This window comes from Pelecanus crispus, chromosome 10, assembly GCF_030463565.1.
Source record: "Pelecanus crispus isolate bPelCri1 chromosome 10, bPelCri1.pri, whole genome shotgun sequence".
In the NCBI taxonomy this organism is placed as follows: Eukaryota; Metazoa; Chordata; class Aves; order Pelecaniformes; family Pelecanidae; genus Pelecanus; species Pelecanus crispus.
This window is the reverse complement of record NC_134652.1, coordinates 9,431,876-9,445,922: the sequence shown is the minus strand read 5'-3', so window position 1 is coordinate 9,445,922 and position 14,047 is coordinate 9,431,876. Positions and strand designations below refer to the sequence as shown.

General features: G+C 35.7%; 1 protein-coding gene across 1 annotated transcript in view; it reads left to right on the top strand.

Annotated features, from left to right (window-relative positions):
- Positions 1–14,047, top strand: part of ATRNL1 (attractin like 1) — a 543,282-nt gene that overhangs the window by 302,444 nt on the left and 226,791 nt on the right. Inside the window, exon 26 of the mRNA XM_075717535.1 lies at positions 3,510–3,588. Within this exon, the coding sequence (XP_075573650.1) occupies positions 3,510–3,588 (79 nt within the window). The remainder of the gene's footprint in view (positions 1–3,509; positions 3,589–14,047) is intronic.

Below are 14,047 nucleotides of genomic sequence, written 5' to 3'. Positions count from 1 at the left end.
TTCAGTTGATATGTTCAAAGAACTATCTGCAATGACTTAAAAAAACATTTTCTTGAGTGGTATTTGCTAATTTAGAACCTATCATTGTGTATTTGTAGCTAGAGATTTTTTTTTCTTGTGCACATTGCCTTCAGTTCATTGGCACTGAATCTCATTCTCTTACTTTATTGCCAAGTCACTCAATATTGTGAGATCCTTTGCAGTCAGCTTTAATTTTTATTGCCGTAAATAAACCAAGGCTATTATCTCACTACAGCCTGGAACCAGGTTATTTTGAAAAAATCTATTTTCCGTGTCTGTCTTCTCTTTGTTAACATGAACTTTGATTTTTTTTCCTTCTGATTATTTGTATTAAAAAAATCAGAGAAGAATGTAAAATATTTCATGTTTACTTGCCAAGAAAAGATCATACAAAAGTGTTAAGTAAACATTTCACATTATCAGTGCTGTAATTTCCAATGATTTATATTATTTTATGGGTGTGTCTTTGAAACACTTGTTTCTGATTTTGGCTTTGCATGTAAACTAAATGATGTTTTTACTGATGACAGGGAAGTTCAATGTATGACCCAGCTCCATTGGCATACAGAGCACAGAAGCAATTTGGCTGAAGTTTTTTTTGGCCAGAGCTCTCAAGTTTTTTTCTTCTACTACCTTAAGAGAATTGTTCAAGAAATTAATAAATGTGAAGGACAGAATTTTCTAAGGAAAGAGATTCTGTTCCTAGTCATAATGAAGCAGTTGTGCAGTGCAAGGCTCTCTTAGTTTCTTGTGTCCAGCTCTATTGAATGCATTCATCTTTTTCAAATTCCAGGAGCTTTGACTTCATCATTCTAACCAGATTTGCTGATGTTGCCCTAATTTATTTTTTTTGGAAGGACTATAGAGGCGTAGAAGAGTAAGTGAGATGGCTTACCCTTACTTTGTGCACAGCAGGCTAATTTATAGCAACATGTCAGTACTCTGATGTTGCCCCTAAGCATCTGTTGCAGTTACTAGCTAGACAGTACAGTATATGGTAGAGAAAATATTTCTGGGAAATAGTATTTGTAAGCAGCTACTGGTTTAAAAAGCTTAAGAGATGTTGCTGCAAAAGTGGATTTATTCTGGTGGTCAGTGGTTTGGTTTTTTTTTTTTTTTTCCTAGTTTCTAGGGTCAGTTCTGCTTTTTCCTAGACACCAAATATAAATTCACAGTCAACTTGTGCTTGCTTTCAAAGGAGATTGGAGAAAGGGAGACAACCAAAGACAAATTTTAAAAAGTGAAATCAACTGGAGTGATGCATTAAACAAAATGGTGAATGTTCTCTGGTGATCAGTTTCTTTGTGCTACTTAGATATTTTGTCCTAAAAAGCTCTTAAAAGAAACTCTTCTAGTGAGAAATACTGTGTTAATAAAATGGGGTATCAATTAAAATGTTCTTACTGCCTTAGTTCCTTTCAGCGAAGACCCGTGTAGAAAGGTTATTTACACTGAGATTCATTAAAGTGTAAGGTTGAGATTCCTCTTCTCAATACCCTAGGGTTTTTGAACCAGCACTTACCCTCTCACATCCTTTTATTACAGATTGTTGACTCTTCCAACAATTTTCTATTGGCAGAATGGTTCTTAGACATGCTGAACTGTTCTGATCCATTGATCAGAACCAATCAAAATTCCAAATTTTTTAAAGGATCTGTGCCAAGAACCAAAAAAAGCTCAACACAGTATTTAAAATGGCCCTACAAGGAGAGAGGGAGAATAGATCTTCCATTCCATAAAAATCCCTAAGTCCCAAAGAGCATTAAAAAACTGCTAAAAAATTGCTTGTGGTTGACATTGGCTGTTCAGAGGAAAGTCAAACTTTGCATCTAGAAACAGATCCTTTAACAATTTTTTCCTTTCAGGTTCAGAACAATCAGCCTTTTGGAACTAAACACAGAATTAAGTCTCTTAAGTAAAAAAATCAAGCTGTTAATTTCATTGGAGCTTTCTATGCCCAAACCACTTTATATATTTGATACTTTTCTCTTTCAAACTTGGTCTCACTCTGGCAGGCTTTCTCAAGGGTGTTCAAAGAAGAAACGGATAAAAAAGAATTTTGAAACCTTGTAGTGAAAAGAGTTTTAAGTGAGTAAGATGATGATAGAAAGGCATATTGATTCATATTACTTTAACCACCAAGGAAAGCTTGTGTTACGGAGAGTGAGTTTTGAAAATACTCAGAGCAATGGTACTTTTTGTTGTTAAATAATCAGTAGTACACTGATTCTGTTGCTTGCAGACCAAGAAAGGATTGGGTACTTTCATTCCATTACCTTAATAGTGACAAACTACATTTGCCATAAACTGGTTTCTAATAGTCTCCATATTATGGATAAATATTAAACGCCACGAGCTCTTATTTCTGGAGATGTATCATCTAGGCCATAATTTCATTTCTGTTTACAGCATGATATAGGGAAATGTTGGTGTTACTGCATGGATAACGATTATATTTTGCATTTATGAACAGTACTCCACTGAACTATACTACTTTAGGGAGTTCTTGGTATTTCCAATATTAGTTAAAGAATACATTTTGAAGCTTTTTGCAAAAAAAATTAAGGATGACTCATATAGGTCAATAGTTACAGGGTTGTATTAATTGCAAACACCACACAGCAGATGTGCTAACATGACTGAAACTTCTTGCCGCAACTAGAAAATCCAGATATTTTTATAAAAACTGTCTAAATAAATCATAAGATGTTCTGACTGCTTACATTAGGTGTCAACTCTAGAAGCCTTTTGTCAGTATCAATTCACTAAAAGAGATGGAGAGTTCAATGATTTTTCTGCCAAAATCTTTTATGGACTAAATGTTACAAATACAAAAGTATTGGAGCAAGAGAGAAGGCATATCTCCGATTGTGAGCTGCAGAAGTTTAATAATTTTGATATTTTTTTGTCTTCTGTTGTGTCTTTGGGACTGTAAGGTGGTGATGTTCTTTGGGATGTTTTCCCTGGGCGATTCACTGTAGAAATACTCAGTTTGATAAAACAGACCTATTGTCATGTGCAAACCTGATTTCTCAAACTAATTATACTCCCTGCATAGTTATTCCTGCATCCAAGGAAATTATTCACAATTCAAAAACTGAGAGAAGTATAAATTGGTATAAATTTTGCTGTAGTTCGTCCTCTTTTTCCATCTGCTGAATGTGGAACATGTAGTGCATAATTGTTGTGACTGTTGTGAGTATGTGGACGATTGTAATGGAGCTTATCCCATGCTAATGGAGACAGTAATACAATAATAGCATTTTATGGAGACAACCACAGCATCAGAGGTGTGCATTCTCTTTGGACTTTGAACTTGGATGGTTAACTGTTGTTTGTCATCCTGGCAGAGTTTATTTTTCCTCTGTTTTTATGGGTTTTTTTCCACACCTAAATATATTTTCATTACCTTTGATACCCTAAACACATATGCTTTTTCAGACCATTATGTTACAATTACTTTTTTTTTTTTTTTTTTGTAATTGCAGTTGTTTCTTATCCTTACTGCTGGTAGCTGCTGTCGTTTGGAAAATCAAACAAACCTGTTGGGCTTCTCGACGGAGAGAGGTATCAATAACTTTAAGATTATTGTGGTAGCTTTATCTTTCAGAATAAATTGAGAGCTTTGATGAACAATCACACCTCCGCTTTCTCCTGCATATGCAATTTAAATATCCCTCTAAAGATTTTGTTTTTTACCCTGGACTTTTTATGCTAAGGAAGAAAGCTTGCTTTCTTCCTCCTGTCAAAAATTAAAGAAATTGCAGCACTAGGTTGCAGAAAGCTAAATTTTCTTTATGGTGGAATATTAGAATAGAAGAGAATAAAATATTTCAGTTGGAAGGGACCTATGAGGATCATCTAGCCTGACCACTTCAGGGCTGACCAAAAGTTAAAGCATGTTATTAAGGGCTGGTCTAAATGCCTTTTAAACACTGACAGGCTTGGGGCACTGACCACCGATCTGGAAAGCCTGTTCCAGTGTTTGACCACCCTCTCAGTAAAGAAATGCTTCCTAATGTCCAGTCTAAACTTTCCCTGGTGCAGCTTTGAACCGTTCCCATGTCACTGAATCCCAGGGAGAAGAGATCAGCACCTCCCTCTCCACTTCCCCTCCTCAGGAAGCTGTAGAGAGCAATGAGGTCACCCCTCAGCCTCCTTTTCTCCAAACTAGACAACCCAGAGTCCTTAGCCCTTCCTCAGAGGACATCCCTTCCAGCCCTTTCACCAGCTTTGTTGCCCTCCTCTGGATGCCTTCAAGTACCTTAATGTCCTTTTTAAATTGTGGGCCACAGAGCTGCACACAATACTCAAGGTGAGGCTGCACCAATGCTAAATAGAGAGGGGTAATCACCTCTTTTGACCAGCTGGTTATACTGTGTTGAATGTATCCCAATATTCTCAAAATAGTAGTGCAAAATCATTGGTAAGTTGAGAAAACGTGGAGGATCATAGTGTAGCATCTCAAACTTTCTAGGAAGCTATTTGATGCTGTGACTTAGGCTGTGTTGTTATCAAGTCATTGGAACATATAGTAGAAGACAACCCCCTCTGCCAAGAGCTAATACTTTCTTCTTTATTCTCTCTTTTTTGTTTGCCAATTCTTTTTTTATTCTAAGCAAAATTCTATCTCTATTAATATCTTTCGTTCTGTCATTAAAACCATGGCACAATTGAAGCTCTTCAATAAATATTCATACATAAAGGTCACCTTATTCTTTTGTTGTCTAAATCGTTATACCTGTGTTGGAAAATTTGGCCCAAATATTTGTTCTTACCTGTTTAACAAATGATTAAACTTATATGAGATTAAACTTAGCTTATGTATACTGCTACATGTATATGTATATGGCATGATTTAGATAATGTATGCTGATAGTTGCCATATTTCATTTTGTTCTCATAAATAAGATGTATACTTTTTAGACAGTGATTTTTTTCCCCTTGAAGCTTCTAATCTTGATAATTTTTGGAAACAGCACTTGCTTAATAGTACTGCAATCTAGATTAAAAAAAAAAAAGCCAAGTCTTTTGCTAATTAATTAATATTATTAATATTGTTAATTAATTAATAATATACTGGCACCATGAATGTTTAAATAACTTTTTTTTTTTTAACTGTAGATCTACAGTGAATTTATATATGCTTTAAAAGTGCCAGGTAACTAGCACTTACAATTTTCCATCACTGAAATTATAGTGTACTAACGGCCAGGTTTAGCTTTGAACTGATGCTACAAAATAAAATGTAAATTACTGTAGTTATTTGATTTAGGTATTTTTTTATTCAGGTGAATATTTTTAAGTATATTCTCCCTCTAAGGGCAAGTGCTCATATATTTGTTATTACTTGCAAAATACAGATGACAGTTACTTTAAACTACAATATTCTATTCAACTTATTAATGTTCTGTTTGGATTTCTCTCAATACTTAACTTGTTAATGGTTCTGTGCAAAATTGTGTTGTGATGGAATGTAGCAATTCTTTGATTTAATTTCTCATGTTGGTAAGGTTGTTTTATTGGCACGTTTAAGAACAAATATGAACACATGAGTTTACAGATCTAGGGGGTCTAAACTGTTTTCCATGGTTACTCTCCCAGAAGTTTGAAATACAGTTTTTTTAATGTAGTCTGTAGGCATCATCCTATAAAGAACACATTCTCATATAAAAGTTTTTGAAGTTTTCCAAGTTTTATTTTCCTAATGTCATCAAAAGCGTTTCTAAGACTGTATGAAACCTCATATTAGCGGATTGATAAATACAATGTAAACATAAATTAGCTTCTTTGGAAGACCAAAATAGAAAGAAATACTTGGCAACTGGATTAAAACTCTCAGAGGTCCATGCTTCAGTTCTGATCCTTGGGTTTCCTTGTGTATGACTAGAGAAACTTAGTTGTCTCTTATTCAGAAATGTCCCTTGTTTAATTTCAAAATTCCATGAGTATGTATTTCTTCCTATTTTAAATGAGGTGTGAAACAGTACCTAGGTGTGGTAGCATTATGAATTGTAAATGTTTAAGCGAATCTCCTTTATTTTCAATCAGCTATTGCACATCAGCAGCCGTTCATGTAAAACAGAAGTTTTCAGTAATGCCTCACATAATATTTTCCTTTAATCTAGATCAGAGAGCTTGTTTGTACAGGTAGCATTTTTTGTAACATTTTGGAATGCAGTGTTACAAACAAATTGTATGAATAACATACAAGTAGAAGGCAGTCTATTGTTGAAAAGGATTCTGAAGTACCTACTTTTAAAGCTCATCCATTTAGGCACATGAGCTTTCCATCTCTTTCATCATTCTTGAAAAACAGGAATGTTTGACTCTTTAGATGTTACTTTCAATATGGACACAAACTACAGTAAAGTGAAATATAACAAGAACACAAACAAATATGAAAAAGCATGCTGTTAATAGTTATTCATCCATGTATTGTTCATCCCCGTCTGTTCTCCCCCAGAGGAGGAGAACTTTACTATCCAGTTCTTGTGATCTTTTAGTAATGAATTTTATCAGGCTGTTGAGGTAAGAAAATAATTTTTTGAAGTTTTCATACACTTCTATGTGTAGCTGAAAATTCAGAACTTAGTCCTTTTTTGCCTTCTGGCTTTAATGCTTGGCTAAATTGGGTCATTGTTGATTCCAAATTGAATGTAACATGGCCTAAATCCGATACAAAGCAAGAGCAAGTTGTTTGCATTGTGTAGTGGGAACATCTCAATTTTCCCATTAATTTAGAAACCTTCTCTCCAGTTTCTTTCCTAATTCATTGCTCATTGAGCAAATATTTGCTTTCCACTGCTCAGAGCACTGCCCAAATCTTACTGAGCAGTTCATTTGAATTTAGGCTCTATTACATATACATATAAGATACTATGATATGTATATGAAAATAAATAAGTAAATAATGAAAATAAATAAGTAAATAAATAAATAGTGTCTTTCAAAATACTTTAACTGATGTTTCTCAACACTGAATTTAACTTCCCTTTCCCCATATTTATTGGTCTTTTGATTTAATTAGTTGAAATAATTTTTCCCCTAAGCCAAGTCCTTGAGTTTTTTGGTAATTTTTTTTACTCATAACAAAATTTTGGTTCTCATCTTTTTCGTACTTACATTGCTGCCTCTGAAGATATACTTTATCTAAGGCTTTTTGAACATCTATATTTATACTTTAACTCCTGGCTTAGCTTCTCTTTTTTCTTGCCTTCTTGAAAGATCAAGAAAGAGCAGATAGACTCTCTCTCACCTTATAGCATCAAAGTTATTCACCTTCTGCATTGAAAGAAAATGGGAAGTATCATTCTTTTATTTCATGGTTCCAAAAAGATCAATGAAACTTTGAGCAGGAGAACATGAACAACCTCCTGCCTGGCATCCCTTGACGTCTTCCCCCACCCATCCCTCCCATGGATCCGCAACATTTTAAAAAAGGTTTTTAAGAAAGGCTGAAGTAAGATGGTGAAATATTGCTCAGCTGAAAGAGCTTGATCCTTGAAAGGAGTAACACAGAATATTATGAGATTATTTTCAAAGCATTATTCTTATGGCACTATCTTTCTTGAGAAACAAACCTCAAGGAGCTGGGAACGTTCTCATGGGTACCAAACCTCAAATTCCTACTTACAGAGAAGGATAATATTTGCAGGCAAGCATGGAAATTCATGTAGGAGTAGACAAAGGGCAAGATATAGTTTGTCAAATAAGTTAAAGGAGTTCCTAAGTATTGCAAAATTTAGAAGCAGCAAAGCATTTTTAGAAATCTTATACTACGTAAAAAGATCAGATATGTGCTCTAGGTTTTAATCTCTCATCCTTCTTTTTCCTCCAGACTCACAAAACTCAAAAAGACTACCAGTACCTTTCTCAGTGAAATTTCACGTGCATTTTATACCCAGAATTCACGCAAGAGCCCACCCATGAAGTTTCAATCTGACTCTGTTTTCCTTCTTTTTACAAAAAAAGATACATCACCCAGATATACTAAATAAAAAAATTGAAGAGAGTATTATTTGTTGTCTCTGCATGTTTCATATCTAAAGTGTTCATTGAATCTTCTGTTGAGAATTGGTAGAAGAGAATCTGTTCATAGATCATTTTACTGAAAAGGTTGATAGGTTGCTTGCCAGTTTTGTCGTGGCTCAAAGGTTTTGTTTCATGAACTACTTCTTCTCTGGCCGAGCCCAGAGAGTAGTGGTAAATGGAGTTAAGTCCAGTTGGCAGCCGGTCATGAGTGGTGTTCCCCAGGGCTCTGTTTTGGGGCCAGCCTTGTTTAATATCTTTATCAATGATCTGGATGAGGGGATTGAGTGCACCCTCAGTTAAGTTTGCAGATGACACCAAGTTGGGTGGGAGTGTCGATCTGCTGGAGGGTAGGATGGCCCTGCAGAGGGACCTGGACAGGCTGGACTGATGGGCCGAGGCCAACTGTATGAGGGTTAACAAGGCCAAGTGCCGGGTCCTGCACTTTGGTCACAACAACCCCATGCAACGCTACAGGCTACAGGCTTCTTTTTGCTGACAAGATTACACTGAGGTCACTAACAAAGCTCATACAGATGGGATTATAAACCACACAGCTTCTAGTTGAGGTATTTTAGCAAAGTATTTGTCCTTCATAAGGTAAAGCGTTTGCTACTCAGATACCCTTTGTACTATTCATTCAGCCAGACTTTTTAAAAGAAGTGTTACCTTTAATCCAGAATCATGTGATCACTGGTGTCCATACAGACATACTCTTCCTCCCCACCCTGAGACACACACAAAATATATTCATGTGCCAATGTGTTGTGTCATTACATACATTTGTGTATATTAGTTAAAATGCAGTTTTGCATCTTTTCTTATGAAAATCTTTTTTACTTATTATAATTACACACTAGAAAGCGCTTACACATCTTAAAAAGATGACTTAGAATCTTATTTCCTCATGTAATACACTATAAGTCTCTTGAGAAATGAGGAACTAATGCATGATTGCACATTTATGTAAAAATGTTTGAAAGCATGGTATTATATGTGTAAAGTGCTTGCCTAACTTTAAAGGTTAATATCATTCCTTTACTGGAATTTTCATATTTATATATAGCATTTCATTATACAGTCAGCTGTGCACCATTTGCCTGTCTGAAAGAATAGCATATACAAGCATAAAAACATGGCATTATAGAGAATGCTTGCTTTATACCGTGTGTGGGTGCCACACAACTTATTGCTTCATTTTATTAAATAAGCTTGTGTTTGTTTAAACCCCCCCCCCCCCTTTTCTAGCCTTAATTTTAATAGAAAGGTAGTTTTATTCTCTTGAATATTCAAAGATTCTTAAAAACACACAAGTGAAACTGAAATAGACTACTTCTTAATAACAGTAACAATTCATGTAATAGCTCTAGGCTCATTTCTATGGTAACCCTAATAAGAACAAGAAAGTTCAGTTATGTTGTTAGTACCAATGAATGCAGACAATATGCGAATTTCAGCTAGAGCTTTTTTTACTTTATATTGTAACGACACTTGCATTTTTAAAATACTCCTTTTAGAAAAGGCAATAATGGCTTTTAGTGTATGTAATATTGTCTACAGAACGCAGCATGTTTAGTTTAGGAATATTAATATGCATAGAATGTGGTGTCTTCTTGAACAGCAAATGAAGGAGCAAAAGGAATACTGTGGTTCATCAGTATGTTTTAATGGGGGCAAGGGACCACCAACAGTAGATGTAAGGAAAGCAAGAAATGTAGATACACATCATTAAAGTACCCCAATGCACAATATTATTCATGTGTGTAGGTGTCTACAGGATTTTTACATTTAAAAGTTTTTAACCTCACGGTTCACTCTTCTTTTTTTGGTAGCTTCTTGTCTGTTGCTTAGCAAATATCTTACACATCTATATGTAGTTACTCATAGACTGTGTGAGTAATCCTACTGAAGTCAAAGGAGCTATTCATAGGACCAGAATCTCAACTTGTTATACTGCTCAAGCTCTTGTGAAATCAATAGAGCTATGACTGCTTATCTCAACTGTGGATCTAGTTTTACTGGGGATAACTGGGTCAATTTATTTTAGGTTGAGTTTTTCTGCATTCTCTCCAACCTAAAATTTAGGTTCCTCTCTGAATGAACCTTTCAAGTGATATAGCTAGTTAGTTGACAGTAGATCTTGTCTCAGGACTCCCTCTGCAGTCAGTATAAGAGACGCCTCCAAATGACAACTCATCCCACCCAGTTTTCACAGTGTTCACTTTATACTCTGATACTTCTGGAGGGCTGACTTCTTGTTAATGATATAAATAACTCAAGGAGTGAAATCTCCTATACTGAGAGTTAATCTTTGCTTTAATTTTGTAAAATTCAGGTTGTATTTATAATAACTGTCACTTCATAAAAATAAGCATCTGACTGATTCCTATATCAGCACTGCTCACATCGTGCTTATTCTCTGTAAAGAGAAGTATTAAATGGTACCAGTAACAGACTCAATATTATATTGGAAAGATTTATTTTGAGGGGTGAGTTAGACAAAGTTACAGTGTTAAGAGGCTTCTGTGAACAATTATCATAAGACTAGGGGCATGAGATTGAAGAGCCCATCTTAGTTATTGACAGCTATGTACCTCCTGCCAGAGGCATTTATCCCAGGAAGTAGTCCTAGCTGTCCTGTGTCAACTCTGCTTATGAATTGCCATCTTCAGTAGGAATTCACCATGATCTGACCGCATAGACTTGACCCAAGTTTTGTTTGGGCCCCACACAGTTCTAAAGCTCTGTGCCCTTTAGGGGGATGGGATGGCCTATGGAGGCAGAAATCTGTTGGAACAGTGTTAAAGTAGTATGTAGGCTAGAGGGAATTAACTATACTAAGGAAATTGCCGGGGAGGTAGAGATAAAGACAGAAACCAAATTATGCATCAAGTGAAAACATTCCTTTGAAAGCACTAGAGGTAGACAATGGAAACCTTGAAGCATGGGAACAATATGTTGTAAGTCAAAATGTAGTGATCTCATTTCCTTTGCGGACCTTCTCTTCCACAAGTTTATCAGTTTAGTCTTAAAATCATCCTGTCCGAAGGAGAATTGAAGAACATTATATACTATACTTTATCTTGTCTCTTGAAGTTGTCCTTCTTTGGAACTCATATAGGTATATAATTTTCTTATATATTGTACTGCCATATTCTTTGGCAGGATAATTTTTTTTCTTTCTTACTTTTTTTTAGTTAATGCTGAAAAAGAATCTGTAAGTTGGAAGTAGAGAGCTGACTTTTGGCTTTACCTTTTCCGTTGACCAAGTTTGGAACAGAAACAAATAAAGCCAAATCAGCTATTCAAGGATGTACAGCTGAACTATGAAAATTTGTTCCTATCTCTAGTACCTCTAGTCCCTTTTTTCTTAAAGTAAGTACATGTAAACATGTATTTTTTAACAAGTACATGTAAAATATACTGGAAATCAGTGTGTGTGTGCAGATAAAACACCCACTTTTAGCTAACAGAAGGCATTTATGAGAACTTGGTAACAGATCAGTCTGTTTCTTCATTTCACAAAAGTTCAGAAAGTAGAGAAGATAGCAGATGTCAATAGATTTTACGAGGAAATTGTGGGCTACTTCTCTTTATTAAAAAAATAAATAAATGAGGGAAAGTGTGTTTTAATTATATCTACATATGACCAGGAGAAGAAAATTGTTTGCTTTTCTTAATGTAAAAATGTAAAAAAGTTCCTTCTTACACTTACATGGTGTAGTTAGGCTGAAGAATTCCAAAAGGTGATGATCAAAACAAATTAATTTCATTATATGTGACCCTGGGTGTATGCATGGAAGGAAGCTTGGATGTAGTTATTAGTACTGATAACAGTACTTTAAAATTAATAGTTGTGGTATTCTGTTCAGTTGAATTTATTATCAAAGTTGAGATTTCTAAATATTGGTATCAAATACTGCTGGAGATAATATTAATGTTATAATGGGCTATATTAATTCCTGCTATCTGTCACAGGCCTGGTTAAATCTTGCAAGTGTACTAGGTTAGGCTTTCAAGCTAACAGGAAGGTAAAATTAAATTTATTTAAGAGGAAGAGGGAACTGGTCAAATGAAAAAGACTGCCTGAGGGAACTGGCCACTTGGCAGAGCCTAAGAAGCCTTTAAGCTGTGTGGTCTGAGAGGTTTCCATGGGACTAGTTGTAAACATAAGAGCATTAGGAGAATTTTCAGCAAGCTATCCGTCAGCAAAAAGCATCAGACAGTGAGAAAGGCAATCCTTAGTGGGGGCCTGGGAAGAAGCCAGATAACTTCTTTTGAATTTCTAAGAAGAAAAGTCTCCTGGATTTGTTTCCACGGTGTTAAAGGAATCAGGACATTGCATATGTTCTTTGTATATAAAGAGGATTGCACCAAAATAGATGATTCATTTTTGTCTCTTAACAAAAACAAAAGAGCAGGTGTTGAATATTGGCCCAAAGTGGTAAGACTCTACTTTACATTTGTATTTCCTCAGTGTTTGCAGTATAGTGTAAAGTTTTTGTCCCTTATTAAAACACAAACAGGCCTCCCATTCCCCAAAGCCCTGTAAGAAAGAAGTGAGTGGATTTAGGTGCAAACAACAAAAATGCTTAGAAACTTGGAAGAACTCTGCTATGAAGAGAGAGTGAAAAGGTTTGTGGGTTTACAGTAAGAGCTCTTTTGAGGGAAATGCAAATACTCCTCTTTAGTTCCTCCTTAGCTATTCTCAGAGTTGGGAGCAATTTTAGTGGCCCTGGGTAGACAACTTTGGCCCAGATGAGTCACCTGCAACAGGGGAAGCATAAAGGAAACTAAGTCAGAATTGTCCTTCCTCCAAAGAGTGGGGAAGCAACTCAAAATCCAAGCCTAGAAGACATATATAGTTCCTCTCTCTTATTCTGCTCCTCTTTCTACCTAAAGTTCTGTTTATTTACAGTTGAATGTTAATCATGTCTTCTAAAAATTATATTAAATCATGGTAACAATAATTTTGATTGCTTGTAATGTATGGAACATTTGCTACTGGTCTGTAGACAGCTGATGTAAATATTGTTGATGTTCTTTCCCAAATACATCTGCTTCCACAAACATCCGACTTCTCTTTGCAAATATATCAAATATATTCTTTTAGAATATATTTCTATATATTTCTATTAGAAAAAGTGGGTTTAGTATGATGTTGTAAATGTGCGACTTAACAAAGTTCGACGGCAACGTTCACTCTATTACTGTATGGCACACTCATTTGGACAATAATTAAAAAATACCAAGGCACAAATCAAAGTTACCAAGTCACAAATCAAAGTTACCGTACTACAAGGTTATGTGTGGTATTGGTCGCTTACCAAAGATCTGCTGTTGGTAAAAGGTCTCTCTGCCTCGAGGAGCAACCTTGAGAGGCATCCTAGTTCAAAGGGAGATCACCGCTATGCAGCCGTGCAGCCTAGCAGGGGTAGCTCAAAGAAGGCTCACTTAGGGTGTCATATTTATGGAATAAAGTGGCTGGCTTGTAGAAAAATTACATGCGATGGGAAAGGTATGTATGAGACTCTTTGTACCCACAACTTTGTTCCTTGATAAATGATTCTTGGAAAAGCCACCCGCTATTCATGTGTTAAGCACATGATCAGTGTTCCAAGCTTATATGCATCGATGCTCACTGTGTCACTCTGCTCCTTTGTGGGTTTTTAGAGAACAGATTGGAACTAGAGAAGTTCTTGGCCTGGCTATGGCTCAGGCCTTTACCTCCTTTCGAGCCTGTACCAAACTACTGCTAGGTTGGTTAAGGGGTTGAGTGTGTCCATCACAGAAGGCACTCAAGTTTCTTATAGGTGGACAACTCCCTGCTAAGGTCAGAGCTTTAATAATTTTCAATGCAAAGAGAATGCAATGATCAATGCAACTGGAAATTAGTTAGCTTCACCTACTTATTTTTTTCAGTGCCTGCGCTATTAATTGGTTTACTCTGTCAGCAGAATATGTTCAGTGCTATGAATGTCGGTATTGTTGCTAT